Source organism: Ornithorhynchus anatinus, unplaced genomic scaffold, assembly GCF_004115215.2.
Source record: "Ornithorhynchus anatinus isolate Pmale09 unplaced genomic scaffold, mOrnAna1.pri.v4 scaffold_258_arrow_ctg1, whole genome shotgun sequence".
NCBI lineage: Eukaryota > Metazoa > Chordata > Mammalia > Monotremata > Ornithorhynchidae > Ornithorhynchus > Ornithorhynchus anatinus.
The window spans coordinates 21,992-45,262 of NW_024396739.1; the positions used below are offsets into that span (position 1 = coordinate 21,992).

The 23,271-nt window shown below is 50.6% G+C and overlaps 2 protein-coding genes across 15 annotated transcripts in view; one reads left to right on the plus strand and one right to left on the minus strand.

Annotated features, from left to right (window-relative positions):
- RFX1 (regulatory factor X1) overlaps nucleotides 1–17,330 on the minus strand; it is a 39,100-nt gene extending 21,770 nt beyond the window's left edge. For 2 of the 14 annotated variants that reach the window (XM_039911002.1, XM_029056690.2), the window contains exons 1-4: nucleotides 17,107–17,330; nucleotides 15,957–16,176; nucleotides 13,579–13,757; nucleotides 6,451–6,819 (exon numbers count right to left, since the gene is read on the minus strand). In XM_039911002.1, the coding sequence (XP_039766936.1) occupies nucleotides 6,451–6,772 (322 nt within the window). In that variant the 5' untranslated portion in view covers nucleotides 6,773–6,819; nucleotides 13,579–13,757; nucleotides 15,957–16,176; nucleotides 17,107–17,330. Of the gene's footprint in view, nucleotides 1–6,450; nucleotides 6,820–10,148; nucleotides 10,251–13,578; nucleotides 13,771–15,956; nucleotides 16,242–16,273; nucleotides 16,582–17,106 lie in introns of those variants that run through there. The other 12 variants (XM_029056694.2, XM_029056697.2, XM_039911001.1 and 9 more) reach the window with 12 other exon arrangements.
- A 5,037-nt stretch (nucleotides 17,331–22,367) lies between these two features.
- RLN3 (relaxin 3) lies at nucleotides 22,368–22,574 on the plus strand (the record flags this gene model as incomplete). Its single annotated transcript, NM_001122689.1, is given in 1 exon segment — nucleotides 22,368–22,574. A coding segment is annotated over 1 exon segment (207 nt), but the record flags the coding sequence as incomplete, so codon positions are not given.
- Between the last annotated feature and the right edge of the window lie 697 nt (nucleotides 22,575–23,271).

Genomic DNA, 23,271 nt, shown 5'->3' on the forward strand with positions numbered 1-23,271 from the left:
ACTCAATCAATGTTAATGAGGAAGAGGAGGAAGAGGAGGAGGAGGAGGAGGAGCCTGGCTAACTGAACTTCTGAGACTCTAATAATGGGGGAACCAGTTCTAATGGTGGTGAAATACCCCAATTTTCAACAAACAGAGAGGAAAGAAACTGTGGTTAACCGACTGAGAAGGAATCTTCCCATCAGAACATCTAAACTGAGCAAATCTCACCTCTACCAGGCCTGGAATGTAATCATTTGGTATTTCCCGAGCACTTACTCTGTGAAGGGCACTGTATTAAACATCTGCGAAAGCAGCAGCTATATTTATATTAATTATCTATCTCCCCCTCTAGACTGTAAACTCACTGTGGGCAGGAAATGTGTCTACCAACTCTGTTGTACTGGGCTCTCCCGAGTGCTCAGTACAGTGCTTGGAACAAGGTAAGTGCTCAATAAATACCATTGGTAATAATGATGAGAGTCCCAGCCCTCAAGAAAATTCAATACCTGACATTCTAAATAGGGGAGAGAGATATTGAAATAATTCAGGGATAGGAGGAATGAGAAAAATGAAAAATGGGCTATGTACATGAGTTGGTGCTTAGTTGGAGAGTAGGTAAGAAATGTACATAGGTGCTATGGGAGGTTGTGAGATTACAAGTGTTCGGGTAGTGCAGCGCTGGTGAAATAGTGGGGGGTGAGGGGAAGGTAACCTGGGGGATCATAGGAATAAATTGGGGAAGGTCTCTTGAAGGAGCTGTGATTTTAGGAGGGCTCTGAAGATGGGGAGATCTGTAGTCTGTCAGATCTGAAGGAGCCGGGAGGTCCAGGCAGGGAGAAGGGTGTGGGCAAGGGGTCAATGGTGGGAGAAACTAGAACGAGGCACAGTGACAAAAGGGCAGAGTGAAGGATGGACTGGAGATGGGTGAGACTGGAAGCAGGGAGATAAGTGAGAAGGCAGATGATGGTGATAACAACAACAATAATAATAATAATAATCGTGACATTTGTTAAGCACTTACTGTGTGCTAAGCAGTGCCGCATGAAGTGCTGGGGTAAATACAAGGTCATCAGGTCCCACATGGGATTCACATTGTAAGTAGGAGGGAGAACAGGTATTGAATCTCCATTTTACAGATGAGGAAACAGGCACAGGGATGTCAAGTGACTTGTCCAAGGTCACATAGCCTAGTGGCAGGCCTTCCCCAACTAGGCTCTCATTTCCTCTTCTCCCACTCCCTTCCGCATCACCCTTGAACTTGGAATTGCACCCTTTATTCATCCCTCCCTCAGCCCCACAGCACTTATATACATATCCGTAATTTATTTCTATCTCCATCTACCCCTCTAGACTGTAAGCTCACTGCGGGCAGGGAACGTGCCTACCAATTCTGTTATACTGTACTCTCCCAAGCACTCAGTACGGTGTTCGGCACACAGTAAGCATTCAATAAATACGACCGATTAAATGGCGGAGGTGAGATTAGAGCCCAGGTCCTCTGACTCCCAGGACTGTGCTCTTTTCGCTAGGCCACATGGCTGATGCAATAGTTAAGCCGGTATATGATAAGTGCCTGGACCAGTGCAGTGGCAGCAAGAATGGTGAGGAAGAATTGGATCCTGGAGATTTGGGGAGGGAAAAACCGACAGGATTTGGTGGCATACTGAATATGGGGGTTGATGGTGGCGGTGGGGGGTGGTGCAGTTATGGGTACTGCTGCCGTTACAGGGTCCAGAGACCAGAAAGATGGTAGCAGTGTCAACTGTGATGGGAAATATAGGTGGAGGACAGGATTTGGGAAGAAAAATGAGTTTGGTTTTGGACATTCTGAGTCTGAGGTGTTAGCAAGACATTTGTGAGGTGACATCCTGGAGATGGGAGGCAATGAGGGACTGCAGAGAAGGAGAGCGGTCGGGGCTAGTGAGGTAGATTTGGGAATCATCTGCATCGAGTTGAAGCCATGGGAGCGGATGAGCTCCCCAAAGGAGTGGGTGTAGAGTGAAAAGAGAAAGGGACCTAGAAAAGAGCCTTGAGGAATGCCCACATTGAGGGGGTGGGAAGCAGCGGAAGAGCCAATAAAAGAGACTGAGAAGGAATGGCCAGAGAGGTAAGGGGAAGATGAGGAAAAAACCAAAGTTAGTAGTGTGTCCAGGAGAAGGGTGTGGTCTATCAGTCAACCAATCGATGGTATTTATTGAGCACTTACTGTGTGCACAACACCGTACTAGCACTTCCTCCTCTCTCGCCCCGCTCCAGTCTATTCTTCACTCCGCTGCCCGGCTCATCTTCCTGCAGAAACGATCTGGGCATGTCGCTCCCCTTCTTAAACAACTACAGTGGTTGCCTATCAACCTCCGCTCCAAACAAAAACTCCTCCCTCTAGGCTTCAAGGCTCTACATCACCTTGCCCCTTCCTACCTCTCCTCCCTTCTCTCTTTCTACCACCCACCCCGCACGCTCCGCTCCTCTGCCGCCCACCTCCTCACCGTCCCTTGGTCTCGCCCATCCCACCGTCGACCCCCGGGCCACGTCCTCCCGCAGTCCTGGAACGCCCTCCCTCCTCACCTCTGCCAAACTGATTCTCTTCCCCTCTTCAAAACCCTACTTAAAACTCACCTCCTCCAAGAGGCCTTCCCAGACTGAGTTCCTCTTCTCCCTCTACTCCCTCTGCCACCCCTTTACCTCTCCGCAGCTAAACCCTCTTTTCCCCCTTTCCCTCTGCTCCTCCACCTCTCCCTTCCCATCCCCACAGCACTGTACTCGTCCGCTCAACTGTATATATTTCCATTACCCTCTTTATTTTGTTAATGAATTGTACATCGCCTTGATTCTATTTAGTTGCCATTGTTTTTACGAGATGTTCTTCCCCTTGACTCTATTTATTGCCATTGTTCTCGTCTGTCCGTCTCCCCCGATTAGACTGTAAGCCCGTCAAACGGCAGGGACCGTCTCTATCTGTTGCCGACTTGTTCATTCCAAGCGCTTAGTACAGTGCTCTGCACATAGTAAGCGCTCAATAAATACTATTGAATGAATGAATGAAAGCACAACAGAGTTGGTACACACAATCCCTGTGCAGAAGGAGCTTAATCGACAGGGGGAAACAGACATTAAAATAGATTGGAGATAGGGGAAATAGTAGAGTATAAGGGCATGTACATAAGTGCTAAGGGGCTGGGGCGAGAGTATCAAGGTGCTTACGGGGTACAGAGCCAACTTCATAGGCAATGCAGAGGGGAGGACAGATGGGGAAATAAAGGGCTTAGCCTGAGAAGGCCTCTTGGAGATGTGATTTTAGGATGGTTGCAAGGCTCTCCATCACCTTGCCCCTTCCTACCTCTCCTCCCTTCTCTCTTTCTACCACCCACCCCGCACGCTCCGCTCCTCTGCCGCCCACCTCCTCGCCGTCCCTCGGTCTCGCCTATCCCGCCGTCGACCCCTGGGTCACGTCCTCCCGCGGTCCTGGAACGCCCTCCCTCCTCACCTCCGCCAAACTGATTCTCTTTCCCTCTTCAAAACCTTACTTAAAAATCACCTCCTCCAAGAGGCGTTCCCAGACTGAGCTCCTCTTCCCCCTCTACTCCCTCTGCCATTCCCCCTTTACCTCTCCGCAGCTAAAGCCTCATTTTCCCCTTTTCCCTCTGCTCCTCCACCTCTCCCTTCCCATCCCCACAGCACTGTACTCGTCCGCTCAACTGTATATATTTTCATTACCCTATTTATTTTGTTAATGAATTGTACATCGCCTCGATTCTATTTAGTTGCCATTGTTTTTACGAGATGTTCTTCCCCTTGACGCTGTTTAGTGCCATTGTTCTTGTCTGTCCGTCTCCCCCGATTAGACTGTAAGCCCGTCAAACGGCAGGGACTGTCTCTATCTGTTGCCGACTTGTTCATCCCAAGCGCTTAGTACAGTGCTCTGCACATAGTAAGCGCTCAATAAATACTATTGAATGAATGAATGAAAAGGTGGGGAGAGTGGGGGACTGACGGATAGGAAGTGGGAGGGAGTTCCAAGCCAGAGGGAAAATGAGGGCAAGGGGTCGATGGTGGGATAGATGAGATTGGGAAACAGAGAGTAGGTTGGTGTCAGTGGAGCAGAATGTGTGGGTTGGGTTGGAGTGAGAAGCAGGGTGGCCTAGTGGAAAGAACAAGGGCCTGGAAGTCAGAGGACCTGGGTTCTAATACCGGCTTTGTCGTGTGTCTGCCATGTGACCTTGGGCAAGTCACTTTGCTTCTCTGTGCCTCAGTTACCTCATCTGTAAAATGGGTATTAAATCCTACTCCATCCTACTTAGCCTGTTAGCCCTATGTGGGACAGACACTGTGTCCAACCTGATTAACTTGTAACTACTCCAGGGCTTAGAACAGCGCTGGGCACATATAAGCACTTAATAAACACTATAATTATTAGTAGGAAATCAGTGATGTAAGGAGGCTTTGGCGGGTGGGGAAACATGGACCAAATGCTTTTTTCGGAAAAATGATCTGAACAGCAGAATGAACTAGGGACTAGAATGGGGAGAGACAGGCGGCACTGAAGTCAGCAAGGGTTAAGGCAGGATATGGTAAGTGCTTGGATCAGCATAGTAGCAGTTTGGATGGAGAGGAAAGGGCAGATTGCAGAGATGTCGTGAGAGTAAAACCGACAGGATTTTCTGAGGGATAGAATGAGAGAGATGAGTTGAGGACAATGGCAAGGTTATGGGCTTGTGAGACAGGGAGGATGGTGGTGCGGTCTACAATGATAGGAAAGTCACGGGGAGGACAGGGTTTGGGTGGGAAGATGAGGAGTTCCATTTTGGATGTGTTAAGTTTGAGGTACTTGTGGAACATTCAAGTAGAGATGTCCTGGAGACAAGAGGAAATGAAATACTGCAGAGATGGAGAGAGGACAGGACTGGAGAAGTAGATATGGGAATCATCTGTGTAGACAATGCTATATCTACAGTATTAAAGACGGTGAGGTGGGGGAAGATTAGGAGACAGTAGAGTCCATTAAGCCGTAAGCTCGTTGTGGCAGGGAACGTGTCTGTTATATTGTATTCTCCCAAGCGCTTAGTACAGCGCTCTGCATGTGGCATTTGGCTAGGAATGGAAAGAGGGGACTAGAGATTGCAGTGGGATCCAGGGATGGGGAATGGGGAAAAGTGTTCCCCAGGACCATCAGGGCCAAAAAGGAATCTTTCCAACATAGAGCTTCCCAAACAGAAGCTCCACATCTATATATCAAAAGAGAAAGCACCATCTTCTCATTGCAGTGGATCACATCTTTAGTGGCTTGGACACCAGGAGTGAACCAAAAAAAAAAAAAAAAGCCTTAAGCCTGTGGCCAACAAAAAACACCAGAGCATTGCTTCTGAGAACCCTGCCCTATGACTTAAGGGCTTTTCACGTGAACTATGACCCAACAAGAAAATCCCACCCTCTATCAGAGGCAAATGGTTGAATCAAAGGGCTCAAAGGCCTGTCTGCCTCTGACTGTCCAGTCAGGGATTCTCCTGACTGGATGGCGTTCAGCAGATGAAATTTCATGCCCAGTATAAGTACTGCTCACATCTGGCTGAGGGAAAAGGCTGGGATGAGGCTCTTTCTCTCTGGTGGAAATCACTAGTCTACTCCTGCCCTGGAAAGCAAACTGTTTTCGATTCTTACAGTTGGCTCAGTCAGACCCAAGACTAGGTCACAACATGGGCTTGGATGGGAGCATGGACTTGTGTCTGTGTGTGAGAGAGAGAGAGCGAGAGCGCGCGAGTGGGGCCGGGGGGAGGGAGTACAGCAGTGAAAACGAGCAAACTCAAATACATCTAACCCTGCTTAATCTCAGCAGACAATGTGATAGAGTGTATGGAACACACCATCGATCGGCTGGAAACCCAAGTTGCAGTCCAGTCTCTGCCACTGGCTTGTGCTGGGTGACTTAAGGTATTGTACTTCCGCTTCACCCTCTAAGATGATCTCTTGGAAAAATCTGTTGGGCACCTCAGAGGAAGGGTTCTACATCAGAACTAGAAAGTCGTACGGAAGGGTAAGTATTTCTCTTGTTCGGGGGTTAGGTTTGACAAAGACTACCTTGTTTTCCTTCAAGGTCACGCCCATCTGGACAAAATGTCCTCCGGGGTGTCCACTCGGCGCGGTAAATTGAAGGAGAAGACTGGGTTGAGGTTGAGATGCCACCGTCACGGAAACTAGGCCATTCCCGTTATTGCCCTGCCTCATTCTCCCTGTCCCCTCCTCCGTCAAACGGACAGCTCTCTTCTCACCACGGGGAGAGAGAGCTTCAGACGAGCACTGGTGTTGGTAAAAACGACTAGTAGCACGACAAACAGGACTGCTAATAATCTGGGAGGACCTTGACTACCAGGGACGCGTCGCTTGCCACGGGCAGAACTCTCTGCCCGACTCGGTGGGCATTCGGCCCTCATAAGGCCTCTGAGCCTGGGGACCGAAGAGTCTTCCTTGACTTACCGGACACCGTCACCACGATATACTGCTGGGGGGCCGGGGCCGTGGCAGGCTGGCTGGCAGGCTGCGACTGCGACTGGGGGGCCTGGATCTCGGTCACATACTGTTTCTGGCTGGCAGGTTGAGGCTGAGTACTCTGAAGTTCAGTGACATACTGTGGCTGAGAGGCGGTGGTGGCAGATGCCTGTGGTGGCGCCTGTTGCTGGGGAGCCACTGATGGCGGTGGCGGCGGTGGTGGCTGGGGCTGAGCCTGTGGCGGTGCCTGTTGCGGCTGCGGTGGCTGCTGGGCCGCCTGTAACTCAGTAACATACGCCTGTGTTGCCATGCCAACAGTGGGGAAAATGATAATAAATAAGGCTTTTGGGGGGCTGCCTTGGGAAGAGGAAAAACACAAAAGAAGGAAAAACAAGAATTAATCCATGGCAGAGCAAAACAGGGACATCACACAGATCCCTGTATTGTCTTCTTCCGAGCGCTCAGTCCAGCGCTCGGCACGCAGGAAGCGCTCCATAAATACCACTGATTCAGAGCCCCAGGGAGCTATCTGGATTCGGCACGGACTTAATTGGAGTCTGAGGTTCAGGACTGATTTTGACCGGGGGTTTTAGAGCTACCTGAAATCCAGCCCTCAGAGATCCCAGATTCCCTCAAGGCTCCCAACAGGTCTCTTCCATCTCCTGCCCAGCAGAGCCCGATACTCCCTCCCAGGGGGCCTTGCTGAGACGTGGATGTTCATTCATAGTTTGGATTAACTGTATGTTGCCCTTTTTTTAAAAAAGAAAAATCCAACCCAAAAATCTTTTGTGTTTACTTCACCACGGGCTGCAGCCCGGCCCGCCTGCTTGCTCGTTGTATTCTGGGCCCCGGCGGGAACACGACTGCCCGGTTCAGGCAAAGGGAAGCCTGGCTGAGTCAGCCCCCCAACTTCTCCACTCAGTATTGGCATCTGTTCCCACAGGAAGCTGAGGAGGCCGACAAAACAAGGTGGGGTTTGAATCAATCCATGAGAGGGCAGTTCGTCCGGGATGGCTTACGAGAGGAAAAGTTAGGGATGTTGACGGAAAAATTAGGTAGGTTAGCCCTGCATCCCTAGCCATTAGGGTGACTGTCAAGCATCCTGACATCCCTATCGGCGCCGAGACACTGGGTTGGATATCCCACTGATCTGACCCAGGAATGGCATGGTACGTGGTCTTACCTTCTTACCCCTCAGAGAGCAGGAATCCCTTGTTACCGTGAACCACTTCTTGGACTCAAATAAACCTCTCAGGCCTCGCCCTCCGCCTACATTGCTCTGAAAGGGCAGCTAGCTTCCACTTCTATGTGCCACCAGTTAGGTCACGTCTCCCCACCTTCAAAGCCTTATTAAGGTCACATCTCCTCCAAGAGGCCTTCTCCAATTAAGCCCTCTTTTCCCCTGCTCCCTCTCCCTTCCGCGTCACCTACACACTTGGATCTGTCCCCTTCGGACCCTTGATGTTCGCCCCACCCTCGGCCCCACAGCACTCAGGCACGTATCCATAACTTATTAATGTCTGTCCCCTTCTCCAAACTACAAGTTCATTGTGGGCAGGGAATGGGTCTACCAACTCTGTTGTATAGTGTACTCTCCCAAGCACTTAATACAGTGCTCTGCATACAATCAATTGATTGATTGATTAAAGTGGGAATGTGAAAGGACTGGTAAATACATTTTCAGGTACAACAGTTCTCCAACTAACCCGGGCTAGGTTCCCTATGGAATGTCCACTGCCCCTTATCCTCATCTCTCTCTCACTCAACCCACACATTCAATCTGTCACCAAACCCTGCTAATTCCACCTTCACAACACCACTAAAATCCGCCCTTTCCTCGCCATCCAAACTGCTACCACGTTGAACACCTGGCCCATCCTGCCTCGATTTTTTTTTCCATTTGTGAAGTGCTTACTATGTGCCAGGCACTGTACTAAGCACTGGGGGAGATACGAGATCAGCAGGTTGGACACAATCCATGTCCCACATGGAGTGCACAGCCTTAATCCCCATTTTACAGATGAGGTTAACTGAGGCACGGAGAATGTAAGTGACTTGTCCAAGGTCACTCAGCAGACAAGTGGTGGAGCCAGGATTAGAAATCAGGCCCTTCAGACTCCCAAGCCCGTGCTCTATCCACTAGACCACAACGCTTCAGCCTCCTTACTGACTTCCCTGCCTCCTATCTCTCCCCACTCCGGTTCATACTTCATTCTGCTACCCGGATCATTTTTCTATAAAAACGTTCAGTCTACGTTTCCCCAGTCCTCAAAGCCTCAGTGAAGGCACACTTCCTCCAAGAAGGCTTCCCAAACTAGGCTCTCCTGTCCTCTTCTCCACTCCCTCTGCGTTGCCCTTACATCTGTACCCTTTATTCAGCCCTTCTTCAGCCCCACAGCACTTATGCACAATTTATTTACATTAACGTCTGTCTCGCCCTCCAGATCCTAAGCTTGTTGTGGGCAGGGCATGTGTCTACCAATTCTATTATCTTGCACTCTCCCAAGCGCTTACCACAGTGCTTTGCCCACGGTAAGTGCTCCATAAATACAAATGATTGGATTTTGCTGGCTTTCTACTGCTTCCGAATGGTGTTGAACATTCATTCATATCCAGAAAGTTCATCCTGTAAAGCTAACCACAAGCAATGACCAGCTTGCTTAGGTCACCCTCTTGGGGATGGGGGGCTGTTGGTGGAGACCCCTTGAATTTATCAACTTTCTTTCCCTGGACAACCAGGGCGTCTGTTTTTGACCCCGATGCCCAAATGTGAGGTTGATCATTGCTAGAAGGGAAGCAGCGTGGCCTAGCGGAAAGAGCACGGGCCTGTGAATCAAAGGACCCGGGTTCACAACCTGGCTCCAACTCTTGTCTGCCACATGGCCTTCGGAAAAATCACTTCTGTGCCTCAGCTTCCTCAACTTTAAAATGAGGATTCAATAACTGTTCTCCCTCCAATACAAACTGCATCCGACCTGATCAACTTGTGTCTACCCCAGCACTTAACAGTGCTTGACACGTAGTAAGCCCTAAACAAATATCATCATTATTAATTAGAAGGCTGCTATCTGGTGACCAGGGCAGAAGCCTGGGCAATAACCAACCTCTTTCCTGATGACAAAAGGGCAAGTTGCTTCTTTGCAGTTCCTCTTTCAGGAGCTTTGCTAAGTTGGCTACCTGGGCCCTCTCAGGCAGGCAGTGACTTTCCATCTGATGCCTCAGCTTTCCTCTCCTAAATGGTAAAACTCCCTCTCCCAAATTTGCCCCACAGAAACCAGTTCCAGTTTGAACCAGCAAGTAAGGGACGCCCAACTTGCCTGTGCTCTGGACTCCACCTTCGAAATCAAAAAGAATCCATGGACAGGGTCTTATGCTGTCCTCCAGTCTACCTGGTAGAAGCCTCCAGACCAGTAGCCCATTTTAGGTGGCTTATTTCCCTTACTATGCTTTTGCTCAACAGCTGCTACCTTCATTAGACTTAGGAAGTCAGTCGGCCTGGGAGGGAAGGCCATGCCTTCATCACCTCTGAAGAGAGACACATTTAACTGGCTTTCTAGAAGGCCAGGTGAGGGCCCTCCCTATTTCTAGCCCCTGCCCCTTTACCACCTGAGATCAATAGGGCTGCGAGTGGAAACCGTCACTTCCCCTTTCTGTTCCCATTTGTCCCCCAAATAACAATTCCTCACCTGCTCCTACTTCCCAGGGTCTAGAAAGGTCAATGAGACAGCATCACTGGAGAAGCAGCATGGCATAGTGGATGGAGCACGGATCTGGGAGTCAGAAGGTCGTGGGTTCTAATCCTGCCTCTGCCACTTGTCTGCTGTGTAATCTTGGGCAAGTCACTTCACTTCTCTGTGCCTCAGTTACCACATCTGTAAAATGGGGATTGAGACTGTGAGCCCCATGTGGGACAGGGACTGTGTCTGACTTGATTTACTTGTATCCACCCCAGTGCTTTGTACAGTGACAGGCCCAGAGTAAGCACTTAACAAATACCATCATTACTATTATTATCCGAGAAGCACTGTGAGCTAAGAAGGTACTAGAAGAAGCTGAAGTCTTACTTCATGTCACCTTTCTACGCCTCAGCTTCTCCACCGCTGAGGTGAGGTTTGTAGGCCGCTCAGACTGAGGATGGGTGGGTGTGTATGTCTCAGAGGGCAGTAAAAAGATGAGTTTCATCTTTGCCAGATAAAAGAAGCACAACATACCATGCATAGCCCCCGTTCACAGCCGGTGAAGCTCAGAGGAGGCCAGCCCAGAGTTCTAGGGGAAGAATGCCAACAGCCATGCAAAGTAGGATCAAGGAGAGCTTCTTCAACTATCTTCTGGAGACGAGGCAAAAGGACAGACATACCTACCAGGACCCAGTCCCAGAAGAAAGTTCCTAGACCATCTGCAGTGGATGAAGACTTAGGATGCAAATGCCAGGAAGTTCCCCCACTAGATTGTAAGCTCCTCAAGGGCAGGAATCATGTCTACCAATTCTATTGCATTCTTCCAAATGCTTAGTACAGTGCTCTGCCCACAGTAACAGCTCAATAAATACCACTGATTAACTACTTGGGCAGTACTCAGAGACTATTCAGTCCCCAAGGAGCCCCTCCCTTTCCTCTGTGTGTGTGTGTGTGTGTGTGTGTGTGAGAGAGAGAGAGAAAGAGAGAGAGAGAGAGAGAACAAGCGAGTGCAATATAACAGAGTTGGTAGACATATTCCTTGACCACAATGAATTTACAGTCTGGAGGGGGAGACACATTAATATAAAGTATGGATCTATGCATACGTGCTATGGGGCTGAGGGAGGGATGAACAAAGGGAGCAAATCCAAGTCTTCTTGAACCTTGTCTAGGACAACTGCATTTGAGTGGCGGGGAAGTCAAGGCCACCGCCCCCTGGCCGGAAGCATGCTTATTAGCTACTTTTAGATCTTTGGGGACCCTGATTGATTGGTGGGTCCTCACTCTTTCCCAGTTTGCAGACAGGGACAAGTCTAGTGGAAGCAGAGGGAACTGGATCTCTCTGAGAGCCAGCAGCCAATCAACTCGGTTGGATTTTTTCTCTCCCTTCGGAGTTGTTTCCTTTCCTACCTGTTTCAGGGCTCTAACAGGGGCTAAGGGGCTGTGAGGCCCAGCCAGGAGAACCCTGGGGTCTCATGCTCAGTCTCTCTCTGTCTCTCTCCCCACAAAGGGAGACAGGAGAGGGAGCTCACTGGCTCTTTTCTCTTACTGGCCATCTGCAAACCTGTCAATAGTTGCTTCATCTAGCTGCTTTTTCCAGAACGCTGAGTAGCTCTGCCTATCAGAGCTAAATCCCAAACCCCTTTGGCCCCCTTTGGCCATGTGGCTTCAGCCACTTTTCTAATCTTACTCTACTCTCCTGTGGATAGGTCACTTGGAAACATTGGCTTGTCAGATAAATAACCTGTCACCCTTATCGCTTGAAAGGGGGGGATTGGTTACAGCGCAGACAACAACTGCACTCCAGTTTGTAGCTGAAAAAAAAAAGGAAAGCAGCTGACTCTTTCGATCTGGGAGGTTAATCTGATCCCCTCCTGTCCATTGTAGACAGGGGAGCTGTTAAGGATCCACAAGGCTTTATCTGTTCCATCTTCCCTCTGGCTAATTGCACCGGGTTTCCTACAAGTGACTTTCTCTTTTTAGGTGCCTGGCTTTCAAGGCCTTTCCTACAGAGGCAGTTGCTTTTCCTACTCCCCCCTTCCCTTCCACCACCCCATCCCCCCCTACCCCAAGCACCCCCTTCTTGGATCCCCTCTTCCTCTCCTGGACATCTACCTGGAGGCTGTTCTCACCTGCTCTCCTCCTCAGCACAGCCCAGCTGGACTCTTCCTACTTAGCCCTGACAGCCTTGCCTCATCAATTTCCACTTAAAACGGACCCGTGGGCGCAATGTCCTCTTCCTCCTGGTTTGTACATGCTGAGCTGGGGAATCCAGGGCAGAAAGCTGTTCCCTGGGACTGCCTCAGGGAAAGATGAGCCCGAGGGGTCCAGCCAACATTTCTCATTCTATCGTGTTCAAACCTAAGAGAGGTGACGGCTAAGCACAGAGTGACTTTTGAGGATTGTCTTTCTCATTCAAACAAAATGTTCTTTAGCGTGGCAGAGAACTATAGTTTAGCCCAGAAATCCTTAGAACTGAAGTTTAGGGCCTCTCACTCCTGAGCGGGGAGGACCCAGCCCTTGCTTGCAACATAAGTCAGCGGGAAAGGCCACTCGAACTCGGTTGGGCCTCGGACGAGTGAGGAACACACGCTGCTGCTGCCTCCCGCCAGTGGAAAGGGTAAAGGAAGAGAGATGAACAGAAGGGGGGGATGAGATCCAGGCCCCTCCAACTTGTCTCTGAGGCCCATCTGAGCCCAATTAATTCCCTAGGGCCTGGATGCCGGGAAGCCAGAGCATATGCTTTTCTCCTCACCAAGCAGGGGGAACGAAGGGGACACGTTCCCTTGGCCTCGAGAAGAACGCAGCAAGCGAGAAGCTGCCCACATGCCAGCCAGGCTGAACTCCTCTGGATCGGTTTTCTTCAGCCGGGGAGGGGAGCGACATGCCATCTGCCCCGGCGTCATTTACACCGCAACAGTTCCTGCGCCCGTGCTCGGTTTGCATGGAAGGGGCAGAACCGGGGAAAGAGGGTGGCTGTTTTGAAGAGGGGAGGAATCAAGCTGGGGTTTGGCTGGGCCTTGCTGGCACCAAGATGGCCCCAAAGATCTAGTGATCTGGCCCAACAGGAGTCAAAGACTTAACAGCACCGAGGTTCATCCAGATCTTTCTCCTAAACACCTTTATCTCCGACCTCCTCAGTCCTCCCCTGGGACCTGCACAAGGAGCAGGGATTGGGTGACAAGGAGGCCCGGTGGAAGAAAGTGTCCGAGTCGACAGAAATCTCCATTTCCCTGATGGTACCTGTTGCCCAGGGTAAGTTCCACAATAATGCCAAGGGCCGTGACACTGGAAAGGCCCGAGAACAGGCCCTCTCCTAGCCCAACTGCTCAGCAACAGTTTGCCTGGGGCTTCAGTCAAAAGGGGAACAGGTTGGCCCATTTAGAAAGTGACCCATTTCAAAACCCCAAAACCCTTGGCATAGTATTAAGCGAGCTACCTTAGTTATGCTCTCGTGACGTCTGAACTTTTTCCAAGGCAGTCGGTGCGGAGGTGTGTGAGTGGCAAGACACCAGCTAGGCCCCTTCACTTGGCCTCAGCTCAGGATTCTGGGGAGTTTGGAGATGAACACATCAGCCTTTGGTCAAAGCACTTAGGGTTCTTCAGATGTAAGAGGTTCTGCGAAAAAAAACTGTCAACCAATTTCTGAAAAATGCTGTTTTTTATTTCCAGTTCAGTCATTGAAAAAGGTAGCCTGCTCTAGGGTAAGACTTTGAGAGAAAGGGGTTCTCTCCCTGGCCGAGGCTGATTTCAGCAGGGGACGAACCTGCTGAAAATGTGCTTGAGCATTTCCCAAGCTGCTTGTGCACGCGATCGGAATCGTGACCGGCCGAGTTCAATAACCCTGGCTGGCCTGTGTCACCCGGGCAGGAACACAGGTGCCCCAGGTGGAAATGGCTGCTCTGAGAAGGTGGCATTTCCAGGCAGACCTGCTCTGAGCCTTCCTGTGCCACTTGGTTTGGAGTTGGTAAGAAAAGCACACAAGGAAGATTCTTATAAAGTCCGGGACCATGGACCATGCTAGGCAAGACACTCGTCTTTATGGGGGCTGTTTTTTCATGTGGGCCACAGGGAGGGGGAAAAAAGAAACTTGCTCTCCCTCAAAAGAAAGGGGAATGGAGACAAGGCTGAGCAAAATAAGATGTTTCTATCTGGAAGGAATGGAAGCTCTGGGAATTTTCCATTACTGAAAAAAATTGCTCTCTTTGCAAATCTCAGGAGTTCTGACACCTAATTCTCTGTCCCACCCAGACCACACAGGGTGCCCTTATTTTTCTCCGTTCATCCTTTTAAAACCACCAAGCTATTACCATTCAATACCTCAGGATGTTGCTTTCTAAATTAAAAAGCAAAATGCTAACGGTGTGGCTCTAAGTGATGTGCTATTGATAGCAACAGCCCCTATCGGGGCCAAGAAATGAAGTCCAGTTTACAGACAGAATTTCTCATTTGAAGGTGAAATGAAAATATCGTTACCTGCTAAAGCCTAAATTCTGGGCTCTGTTGGGCCCAAAGGGGCTCTGGCGTCTTTGCCGTACCTTGTTTTTCCACCTGAATAGATCACTGGTTTTATTACCTCCTAATGGGCCTGTCTCTTTCACAGAAGGGGCTAATTTAAATAAAATGTATTTCCTTTTAAAGACTACCTCTATCAAGTTGAGATTCCAAACTTAAGTTGGAGGGGAACCCCCCCCCCCCCCCCCGACACCCCACCTCCCACAAAAACCAACAAAACAACAGAAAGATTAGGCTAAAAAATACCTTCATATCAGATTAATTTTATTTCATTATGAGGGCATGTTTATTTAAAATAGACATATAATAAAGAGCAAATGCCAAGTTTGCTTTGGCCCACTGCCCAAGAGCCACTGTACAGAAACAAATAAAATCATTTCAAAGTAAAATTGACCTACCTTTTTTAAAAAAAAAACAAAAAAAAACAAACCTCTATCTAGTCCAAAGCTCTCCTTTACTAGATCAAAACACTAAAAACTCCAGCACTGCATTCATCTCCTAATGGAAATGAAGAACTAGGTCTCATCTGAAGAGCAGTGGAGATTGAATGTGCCTCCTGCTAGAGTTAGCTCCCACCACAGCATCCTGCTCCTGAACACATGATACTGACAGCTGGCACCTCTTCGGGGACATGTGATTAGCTTAAAATGGACCGGTTGACACTGGCTGGGACTAGATTGACATCAAAACTTGTCCGGACACCCCATCGGGGCTCTGTGAAATTTCAAATGGTATTTTGCACTTGTCTTATCTGGGGTGATCTTAAAGCACCTGACACATATGAGCCATCGTATCCAGCCCTGTTACACTAACGCAGAAACGTAGGCGGACTAAGTGGTAAGCGACTCGCCCAAGGTCGCACCATAAATTTCCGTTCCCCTGCCCTAACCACTTAATGACATCTCTTCCCCGTCCGGGAGGAGGGCTGCTGAAAACCATGCCGCCTTCTCTCAAGGCCAAAGCCAATCTGGCTTTTTTTTTTTTCTTTAATAGTATCATTAAGCACTTACTACATGCCAGGCTCTGTACTAATTAAGTGCCAGGTAGATCCAAGCTAATCAGGTTGGACACCGTCTGGGTCCCACATAGGGCTCACAACTTTAATCCCCATTTTATAGGTGAAGTAACCGAGGCACCGGGAAGTGAAGCGACTCGCCCAAGGTCACACGGCAGGCAAGTGGCAAAGCGGGGATGAGAACCCAGATCCTCCGACTTCCGGGTCCGTGCTCTTTCCACTAGGCCGTGCTACTTTCTTTCTCAACTTCTCCTGGCCAACAGCTCTTCGGTGAAACTTCAACTAACCTTGCATCTCAATTTATGTCCTTGTAGAGTGCGTCATCCTTGGAAGGGAAAGGCACGCTAAAGTACAAAGGTCTCTGAGCTGCCATCAGAGTCTAAACACTCCATTAGCCACATAGTTAATCTCTGCTCCTACGAACCACTGAAACGGGGTGAGACCGGGCAAAAATAATTCATCTGTGCGGCTGGTAACGTTGCCAATGTCGGGAAAGGCAAGACAGTCCTGGAAGGTAAAGAAGGGGCAAGAATTACGCTCCCCATTTTACGGAGAAGAAATGGGGTTCGGAGGGCGGGAAGGGGTAACTCGGTCGGTGGCTAACCTGCAATTCTGCCTTCTGATCCATCGACCACCTGCCGGGCCCTATCTCTTGGGAATTCATGGGGCTCGAGGTGGGAGGGGGATGGAAAATTCCAGCACATTTTTGGGTGGCCTCGCCCTTCTTCTAAGGCTGAGGGGTGAACTTGGGTCTCCTGGTTGGTGCTGGGTGAAAAGCAGCCATGTGTTCTAGGAAACATATCCACGCCTCTACCCGACTCAGATTGGAGCTTCTTCCGCTGTCCCGTGGGTCGGTCTCTTTCTTCTTTTTTCCTTCCATCCCGCCAACCCTTATGAATTTGCTTCCTTCCTTGCATCCTTTCCTTTCCTTTCCTCCTTCCTTCTTTCTTTCCTTCCTTCTCCCCCCGCCACCCCCCTTCGGTTCCGCCTCGAAGCTCCACGCCAGCGCCCCGCCTATAGCCTTTAGCCGCGCCCGGTGGCCTCCCCCACTCCCATTGGGCCAACCCCCTGACTCCGCCTCCACCTCCTTCCGGAATACAAAACCTCCCGCACCTCACCGCAGCTTCCACTTAGGGGCGGGCGATGCTGTCCCCTCCCCTCCCCTCCCTTTCCTTTCCTTTCCCTTCCCTTCCCGAGAAGGCGGGGGAGTTATCCGCTCCCCAACCCTACGCCCTCCCCGCCCCGTCTTGCCCCCACCCAGTGCCACACATAACACAAACCCGACAGCCGCCGCCATTTTGACCGCCCGCCCCCTTTCGTCCCGCCACCCTCGGAGCTGTAATTACAGGAGGCTCCGCATTAACCGCCTCTCCACCCGCCAACCGGCCCAACACCCCAGGGACATCCCTCCCCTTCTCCCCCCACCCTCGCCGTTACCTCAGGTTTCTCTCCTTGGGGCCGGGAAAGGGGTTTCCCGGGGTCTCGGAGAAGGTTTTGGGGGGCCAGGATTAGCCAAGGTCCCCGGGCCCGGGTCGAGGGGGCGGGGGGGCGGCCGGGGCTGTTGTTGTTGTTGACTCGCGTTGCCGGGTTGCTTGGTCGCCACGACTACCGTGGCTATGGCGCCTCCGTTTCCTTCACCGGGGCAACTGTTGCTACCCACCCCACTCACGTCACGCCCGAGGGGTAGGGTATCCATTTATTGGCTACTAGTCGGGAGCTGGTTGGGTGGGGCTGCTGCTCGTTTTCTCAAGCCATCACGCTATTGGTCAGAAGGCACGCTTCTCAATGGCCGCTTGCCCGCCCAGCGTTTTGATTCGTCGCCACTCACGCCCATCGAGAGGCCCTTTACTCCGATTGGACGCCAAGCCCGTCGCTCTCGAGAGGGAGCGGTGCCGTAGCGAGGAAGCGGGACGACGAGGTTGGATTGGGTAGGGGAGGGATTAGAGGCTTCCTAGTAAACGCTCCTGCCGTCAATTATCGGGAAGCCGGGGGAGGACCCCGGCCTGGGCGGCCCGCGACCACGGTGCCGCGCCGGCGGGTTAGAAGCAGTACGCGTGCGCCTCTCGCAAAGGCATCTGGTACTTGTAGTTTTTTGGCAGGTAGCGGGTTCCCTTAATGGTCCCCTTCCTACGCCCCCGCTTCAACCCTTGTTTCGGGGCCCAACACGATTGGGGGGGGGCCTGACGTCACCGTGCCCGTCTCGGATTGTAATGTCGTGTCGGTGCCGCCGCCACGCACTTCCGGGCCGTGACATCAGAGGGGTGACCAGGGAGGACTTCTCCACCCAACTGACCTGACCCAAGAAGTCCCCTGGGCTGTGAATCCAGGCGTCCCGGCCCCACCCCTAGTTGACAGTTCCGAGTGGCCGATGGCAATTTCTCCTCCATGCCCCCTTGCCGCTCCCCGGTCGGTGCTGATGAGCTGGTGCACTGGGTGTGTCCCCAAGCGGGTTCAGTGGCACCGAGTCCCAGGTTGCCATTGCTGCTGGCTTCTCTCCTCTCCGAGCAACCGAGCTAGAAGAGCCGTCTGGGCCCTGTGACCCCGGGCCCAGCGCCTTCCTTTGTCTGGGAAAGGTCAGGGCTGTCATGTCAGAGGGTTCGGTGTCCCTGGCTATCTCAGCCCCACAGACTGCTGCCACTGCGGCATCTCCTGACCGCTAGAAAGGTCTTCCTTGTAGGCGGGGGACTTAATTAGCAGACTTAATTAAAAAGAGATAAGCAAAGTTCAGTGTCTAGTCAGTCTGTATGAAATGGAGTGGGAAAGGTAAAGGGGAGCACGGGGACACAGACCGTAATGCCTCTCCTCCTCTGGAACCCCCACACCCAGATTCTTTCCCTTCAGTCCCTTCCCTGCAAAGGATCCTGCCGGGGATGGTGGGAGACACTAGCTGGGAATTAAGATCTGAGAGAGGGCCGACTGCTGGGGGTATAATAACAATGTTGGTATTTATTAAGCGCTTACTATGTGCAGAGCACTGTTCTAAGCACTGGGGTATACAAGGTTATCAGGTTGTCCCACAAGAGGCTCACAGTCTTAATCCCCATTTTACAGATGAGGTAACTGAGGCACAGAGAAGCTAAGTAATAATAATAATAATGTTGGTATTTGTTAAGTGCTTACTATGTGCAGAGCACTGTTCTAAGTGCTGGGGTAGACACAGGGAAATCAGGTTGTCCCACGTGGGGCTCACAGTCTTAATCCCCATTTTACAGATGAGGTAACTGAGGCACAGAGAAGTTAAGTGACTTGCCCACACTCACACAGCTGACAAGTGGCAGAGCTGGGATTCGAACCCATGACCTCTGACTCCCAAGCCCGTGCTCTTTCCATTGAGCCACGCTGCTTCTCTATGAGCTGCAGACCTTCAAGTGAGTTGTACTGTACCCCTAATGCCCCCCCCGCCACCTTTCCCCTCTCCGGACTCCTCGAGTTAAGCTCCTGGCTTCTCTCCTGACACCTTTAGACCATTGGGGAAGGTCCCGTCTCTCTCTGAACCTCAACTTCCCTTTTTAAATACGGGGGCTAAAATCTCTGCCTTATCAAAGGACGTGCCGATGACGGAGAGAGTATCCATCAAATATTTTGGTGAATTCTCAGGGAAAGGTTTGAGAGAAATGCAGAAGATTTCTACAGTCATGATAACATGGCACAGTTGAAATTTAGGAAATCAATAAGTATAAATTAAGCACCTACAGGTAACTAGACCAGTGCTAGGTGCTTGGAGTATATATTAATAAATAAACACGGGTCCCAGTCCTCGATTTTGCTCTAAACAGGGAGGCGATGCTCTAGATATAAACGTGTATATATATCTAGGTATATATGTTTAGTGCAAAGAGCACAGTACTGGAAGTCAGAGGACCTGGAGCCTAATCCCAGCTCCACCACTTGCCTGCTGTGTGACCTTAGGCAAGTCACTCGGCTTCTCTGTGCCTCAGTTTCTTCATCTGTAAAATGGGGATGAAAGACCATTCTCCCTCCTTCTTAGACTGTGAGCCCCATGTGGGCAAAGGACTGCATCTGCTCTGATTGCACTCTACTCCAGCACTTAGCCCAGTGTTTGGCAATCAAACAATCAATCGTATTTATTGAGCACTTACAGTGTTCTGAGCCCTATACTAAGTGCTTGGGAGAGGACCATACAACAGAATTAGTAGACAAGTTCCCTGCCCATAATGTCTACCAGTTATTACTATTGTTGTTGTTGATATTAAGGGAAGAATGTGTCACACTTCCTGCTGCCACATTGGAGAAAAGGTGGGGCTAAAAGGGAAAACTTCCTGGAGGAGTTGGACCTTGAAGTGCAATGAAAAGGAAGGAAAAGGGGTGGTATGGCAGGATGATGATGATGATGATGATGGTATTTGTTAAGCACTTACTATGTGCCAAGCACTGTTCTAGGCGCTGGGATAGATACAAGTTTATCTATAACCTGATTTTGGCCACTTTCTCCCCCACCAAACTGTATGACTGTTGCTCCCGAGGAGTAACATAGGCTATTTGAGTTTCCCCCTCCCTACCTCTGTCAGTCAATCAATCAATCGTATTTACCGAGCACTTACCTTATGCAGAACACTGTACTAAGTGCTTGGGAAAGTATAACAGTAAATAGACACATTCCCTAATAATGGCATTTGTTAAACTCTTACTATGTGCAAAGCACTGTTCTAAGCGCTGGGGAGGATAGAAGGTGATCAGGTTGTCCCTCGTTGGGCTCCCAGTCTTAATGCCCATTTTACAGATGAGGTAACTGAGGCACAGAGAAGTTAAGTGACTTGCCCAAAGTCACACAGCTGACAAGCGGCAGAGCCGGGATTTGAACCCCTGACCTCTGCCTCCCCAGCCCGTGCTTTTTCCACTGAGCCACGCTGCTTCTCAAGTGGATAGGATAAGTGATTGGATTAATGTAGTAGCAGTTTGGATGGAGAGGAAAGGATGGATTTTAGCAACGTTATGAAGGTCGAACCGACGGGATTTAGTAATGGATTGAATATGTGGGTTGAAAGAGAGGAGTCAAGGATAACATCAAAGTTACGGGCTTGTGAGACAGGAAGGGTGGTGGTGGTGTCTACGGTCATGGGAAAGTCAGCCCACCCTCAAATAGCAAAATAGCCAAAAGGTGGGCAACGGGAAGGAGAAAGAGGAGGAACTAGAAGAGCTCTGGATAACCTCCACACTGAACCATCATTCTCTGGTATTGAGAGGGGTGGCTACAAGACCCTATTGTTGTGTCCATAATTGCCCTATTATCCTGTCAAACATTCCTGAGATGCATTTATGCCTGGGAGTCAGAAGGACCTGGGTTTTAATCCTGGCTCTGCCACTTGTCTGCTGTGTGAACTCAGGCAAGTTACTTAACTTCTCTGTGTCTCAGTTACCTCATCTGTAAAATGGGGATTTAAGACAGTGAACCCCATGTGGGACAGGGACTGTGTCCAAACCAATTAGCTTGCACCTCCTGCACCATGTAGTACAGTGGCTGGCATATAGTAAGTGCTTAACAAATACCATAAAAAAGTCTATTTCAGACAGAGAAACTGAGCCTCAGGAAGAGGATGTCCCCAAGATCCCTCAACCAGGGGTCTGAAAATCAGTCCAGGGTCCTGGATACCAGTCCTCTTCTTTTTTATGGTATTTGTTAAGCGCTTACCATGTGCCAGGCACGGTACTAAGCACTAGGGTAGATACAAGCTACCCTAGACAAGACAGAGTCCATGTCCCACGTGGGGCACACAGTCTTAATCCCCATTTTCCAGCATGTCCTAGTGGATAGAGCATGGGCTTGGGAGCCAGATGATCATGGGTTCTAATCCCAGTTCTGCCACTTGTCTGCTGTGTGACCTTGGGCAAGCCACTAAACTTCTCTGTGCCTCAGGCACCTCATCTGTAAAATGGGGATTAAGACTGTGAGCCCCACGTGGGACAACCTGATTACCTTGTAACCACCCCAACACTTGGAACAGTGCTTGGCACATAGTAAGCACTTAGCAAATACCATAATTATTATTATTTTCCAGATGAGGTAACCGAGGCACAGAGAAGTAAAGTGGCTTGCCCAAGACCACCCAGGAGACAAGTGGCAGAGACGGGATTAAAACTCAGGCCCTTCTGAGTCCCAGGCCCGAGCTCTACCCATTAGGCCAGACTGCTTCCCTCTTTGGTGACCTTGATTCCACATCCCCACTTAGAGCTAGGATTGTGCCTTTCAGCTCCCGACCCTTTCTAGACCCCCTCCCAGACCCAAGCAATAGACCAGACCCAGTCCCCCAGAGGTAGCCAGGGGACTGTTCAGTCCACTCCACCTGGATATTTTCTTCACTGCCCTCAGTGATGAGCAAAACACCAAAGCAAAATGCCACGTTGGATCATGGTCCCTCATCTCCCTCCTCTTGAGGTTACCCCGTCTCCCCTCCCTGCACCTCCCCTCCTCCCTGTCCCCGGAGAAAGGTTATCTGTCTCCTTCTCTTTCCTGCTCCGAAAGGGAAAGGTCTCAGAAGGGGCCAGCAAGATCCCTGCTCTGAACTGGGAGATAAGGGAGGTCACCTGTTATCTCCCAAGTAGCAGCTGGGAGGGGACGCTAGAAGGGGTATAAATGGGGCAGCCAAGAAGCTGGGGGTGGCAGCAGGGGAGGCGCAAGCATCTCAGACTGCTCCCTCTTGCTCATTGCCCCTCCGCTGCCATCAATCTTCTCCCTCATCATGCCTAAACTGGGGTTGATCCTGACCCTGTGGGTGCTGGTGTGGGATCTGCGCACGGCAGCCGAGGCTCGGAGCCCCTCGTACGGAATGAAGCTCTGCGGCCGGGAGTTCATCCGGGCCGTCATCTTCACCTGCGGTGGTTCCCGCTGGAGACGAGCAGGGATCCTGTCTGCAGGTAAGAAGGGGAATGGGTTGGAGAAAGGCAGAGGAGACTGGGGTTGTGTGGAAATCCCCGTGACTAGCTCCAAAAGGCTCAAGTAGAGCCGGGGGGAGTGGGAGGGCAGGGGGCGGGGAGAGCAATGGTTTCCAGAGTCCCGGCTGGGATAGGGAATGCCTGTGGGAATAGCTGAGTTCAATCGATCGATCCATTAATCAACCATATTTACTGAACCCTTACTGTGTGCAGAGCATTGTAGTAAGCACTTGGGAGAGTACAATCCCCATCAGAGTTGGCAGACACATTCCCTGCCCACAAGGAGCTCACAGCCTAGAGAAGGAGACAGATATTAATCTAAATAAATAAATAAAGCTTTCTCTTCTTGGATCTGAGTGGGAGCAAGGTGTAACAACGGTCAGGGGCAGGCAGCTGGTGGAAAGCCCAATTCTTCCTAAGTGGCAATTCCTTCTAAGGGGTTTAGGGCTCCCAAGATTTGGGCCTTCCCGTCCCAGAGCTGGCGCCGCACTCTCCCAGAGCTCAGGACAGTGTTCTGTACCCCATAAGTGCTCAATAAATACCACTGATCGATTCCATTCTACCTCCAGCGCTGGAGAGACGTGTGGCATAATGATTAGCGTGGCTGGAGAGGCAGGCGTTCCGAGTCCCATTTCCGAGTGCCGGCGGGCCGCAGCAGCCCCAGATGGCTGTTCCTTGAGGCCTTCTCTAACCCCTTTCCTGCTGTATTTT